Source organism: Gossypium raimondii, chromosome 7 (genome assembly GCF_025698545.1).
Source record: "Gossypium raimondii isolate GPD5lz chromosome 7, ASM2569854v1, whole genome shotgun sequence".
Taxonomy (NCBI): domain Eukaryota; kingdom Viridiplantae; phylum Streptophyta; class Magnoliopsida; order Malvales; family Malvaceae; genus Gossypium; species Gossypium raimondii.
In genome coordinates, this window is record NC_068571.1 from 29,068,395 (window position 1) to 29,071,641 (window position 3,247).

Here is a 3,247-nt window from a genome sequence, read left to right on the forward strand (position 1 = left end):
GGTTATATATATTTATGAATTTTTATATATTTATTTCTATTTTTATATTTTTAATTTGTATATACATTTAAGAAAAAATATTTATTTTGTTTTGCATAAAGACGCCATGTAACACTTTGTGATTGGTTGTAAGATTTTTCTTTTAACATTTGTAAAAAAATATAGACTAAAAATAAAATGGAAGTATATTTTAGGTATCAAATTGTGAAGTGATTGATACTTTTAAGTACCAAATTGGGATACCAAAATGAAAAAATAGATATAGTTTAAGGTACAAATTGTGAATTAAGCCAATCATTAAATACAAACAAATACTACATCATCATCTAACCTTTTGAAATATTACCTTTGATGGTATTTGTTTTATTTTTTCGGGACTAAAATAACACTATCTCAATGAAGTAGATGAAAATAAGCATAGATTATTATAAAAAAAATCATTTATATAAATACCAATAAATAAAATCAATTCGCAGTGTACGCTTAAATAAAGAGAATATAAGTAGTAGTATTTTTAATTAAAAGAAAATACATAACAAACTATATATTTTTAAGGTGACAATAAGATTAAGGATCTGAAATGCGCAGTGTACGCTTGTCCTTAGAATCGTTCATACGTTGCTTGGGCAGAACTCGTGATGAGTTCGAACAAATTTCTCTGATTCCTTTCTCACAAAAGAAAAAGAAAAAGGGGAAAAAAAAAGCTTCGTTAAACAAACATGGCAGACAGTGACGATATACCAGAGTCAACCGTTCATAACATATTGGAGCAAGATACCCTGAAGTGGGTTTTCGTTGGTGGCAAAGGAGGTGTGGGTAAGACCACTTGTAGCTCGATTATTTCGATGCTCTTGGCTCGGGTCCGACCCTCTGTCTTGATTATTTCCACCGACCCTGCTCATAATCTCAGCGATGCTTTTCAACAGAGATTCACAAAGACTCCCACTTTGGTCTATGGCTTCAAGAATTTATATGCCATGGTATCCTTTTGCTTTCTGGTTATCCATGTATTTCGCTTTGCACGGTTGTGTTTTTGTTTTAGAATCGTGCATTTTTTTGTTTTGAAGAAATCAGGCATTGCTCAGTCATGTTTTGTATTTTGATCATTGATCGGCTGAAAAATTTGATACTGTTTCTTTCATCTGAGACCAAGAAAAATTATGTCAGTATGATTTTTATATGTAATCCAGTGATGGGTTCACTCTGGTTAATGCTTGGGCTTCTGCATTAGGGATTTGTTCTTTATTAGAACTTTTACAGAAGTCATTGGATATTTTAATTTTCTCAATTTCTTTCTACATAATAGGAGGTAGATCCTAGCGTGGATAATGATGAATTCGGGACGGAAGGAATGGATAGTTTATTTTCAGACTTGGCGAATGCAATTCCAGGAATTGATGAGGCGATGAGCTTTGGAGAGATGCTTAAGTAAGATATCCGTTCTATTCTATTTCATACTTAGATTCTAATAACGACTTCAGAATCACTACGGTCGTACTTTATTCATCTGTATTGTTGAGGCCATCCCAAGTGGTAGCATGCGCAAACTCTTTAGTTTCCATGGTTCCACATGTTCAGTCGCTTTGTGAACCTGCTAGGGCTCTCGGCAGTGTTGGGAGAGAAAAGTTTGACCGCTTGGATTGTTTAAGAAATATTTTGATCAATTGTTGTCTGAATGTAATATTTTCCTGTAGATTGGTGCAGACAATGGATTATTCGTGCATTGTATTCGACACTGCCCCAACCGGACATACACTTCGGCTTTTACAGTTTCCAGCTACCTTAGAGAAGGGACTTGAAAAAATGATGTCGCTGAAAAGCAAATTTGGTGGTTTATTGAGTCAGGTATGACTTTTTTAAGTTTTATCCGATATTTCGCAACTGGTCTTCAAGACTTTTTTGTTAACAATGTGCCTATAGATAATAAAATTTTGTAACTTTTCATTAAAACCACTATTCTTTCCTTAATATCTTATTTCAAGTGATGAATGCTATCCTCCTATCTTCTAAGTTTGTCTTTGGCATCGTTCTAAGGTTATATGGCATGGAGCTATTACATTCATTCTTGTCATAGCTCACATGTCAGTTCATCGTGTCCTAGTCGGTTTCTGCTCATGAAGTTTAAAACTCATCACGGCAGGTGACCCGTATTTTTGGGGTTGAAGATGAATTTGGGGAGGATGCAATTATAGGGAGGCTTGAAGGCATGAAAAATGTGATTGAACAAGTTAATAAGCAGTTCAAAGACCCAGTAAGATATACCATTCTCTTAGTCTTTTTCCCATACTTTAAACTTTTAACATATGAAGGGCAATTATAGTGCCCTGCTCATGCTTTGTTTTTTTTTTTGTATAATTTCACTTTCCTTCGAGCAGGACTTGACAACATTTATCTGCGTTTGCATTCCGGAGTTCCTGTCTCTCTATGAAACAGAGAGATTGGTGCAAGAACTCACCAAATTTGAGATTGATACACATAATATTATCATTAACCAAGTACTTTTTGATGATGAAGGTATGCTTTACTTTCTTACTATGTCTATCGATTTCCCTTCTGTCCCACTGGAATTGTTGCTTAAGTGAAACCCTTACCATCAATCCCCCTTTCTTTAATTTAAGATGTTGAGTCCAAGTTATTAAAAGCTCGAATGCGGATGCAACAAAAGTACCTTGATCAGTTTTTCATGTTATATGATGATTTTCACATCACTAAGCTGCCATTGCTGCCAGAAGAGGTGAGCTCAAGCTTACTTGATCTGAGCAATATACTCTGAATTTTGTATATTGGCATATGTTGGTGATCTCAATAGCTCTTAACTACTCCTGTATGGTTATAATAATAGGTTACTGGGGTTGAAGCTCTGAAAAGATTTTCACGCCATTTTATTACACCATATCAACCATCCCTCGAAAAGGGAACTGTAGAAGAGGTAGAGCAAAGACTGTCGAGGTTAAAGGAACAGTTGGCCGAGGCTGAAGCCGAACTCGAGAAACTCTAAAAAGGAAAACAAAAAGGTCTGGTTGCTGCTATATGAGTTGGTATGGCACTGCTAAGTTGGCCACATAAAATTATGATGCCGCATCCTATTAAACTAGTCCGGAACAGAGAAGTTAGCATTCCATTTGGTGCTTGCATGGCATCATTTGTTTTAGAAAATTTTGTTTACAATTCTTTTTTCACAATCAACATGCATAACTTGCTCCCATTATATTAAGTTTCAATGTCATGAAGGTATCTTCTTTTTTTT

The 3,247-nt window shown here is 34.9% G+C and overlaps 1 protein-coding gene across 1 annotated transcript; it reads left to right on the forward strand.

Annotated features, from left to right (window-relative positions):
- The first annotated feature begins 579 nt into the window (after positions 1 to 579).
- On the forward strand, positions 580 to 3,247 carry LOC105797465 (ATPase GET3A). The gene is made up of 7 exons (XM_012627435.2): positions 580 to 980; positions 1,307 to 1,428; positions 1,695 to 1,845; positions 2,141 to 2,251; positions 2,376 to 2,514; positions 2,619 to 2,734; positions 2,843 to 3,247. Exons 1-7 carry the CDS (start codon positions 720 to 722, stop codon positions 2,996 to 2,998), a joined length of 1,056 nt encoding a protein of 351 aa, XP_012482889.1. The 5' UTR covers positions 580 to 719; the 3' UTR covers positions 2,999 to 3,247.

Excerpts from the sequence above, each read along its gene's own strand:
- LOC105797465 (XM_012627435.2), top strand. The coding sequence starts at position 720 with ATGGCAGACAGTGACGATATACCAGAGTCAACCGTTCATAACATATTG. Across the intron at positions 981-1,306 it reads TCAAGAATTTATATGCCATG|GAGGTAGATCCTAGCGTGGA; the intron begins GTATCCTTTTGC and ends TCTACATAATAG. Across the intron at positions 1,429-1,694 it reads AGCTTTGGAGAGATGCTTAA|ATTGGTGCAGACAATGGATT; the intron begins GTAAGATATCCG and ends ATTTTCCTGTAG.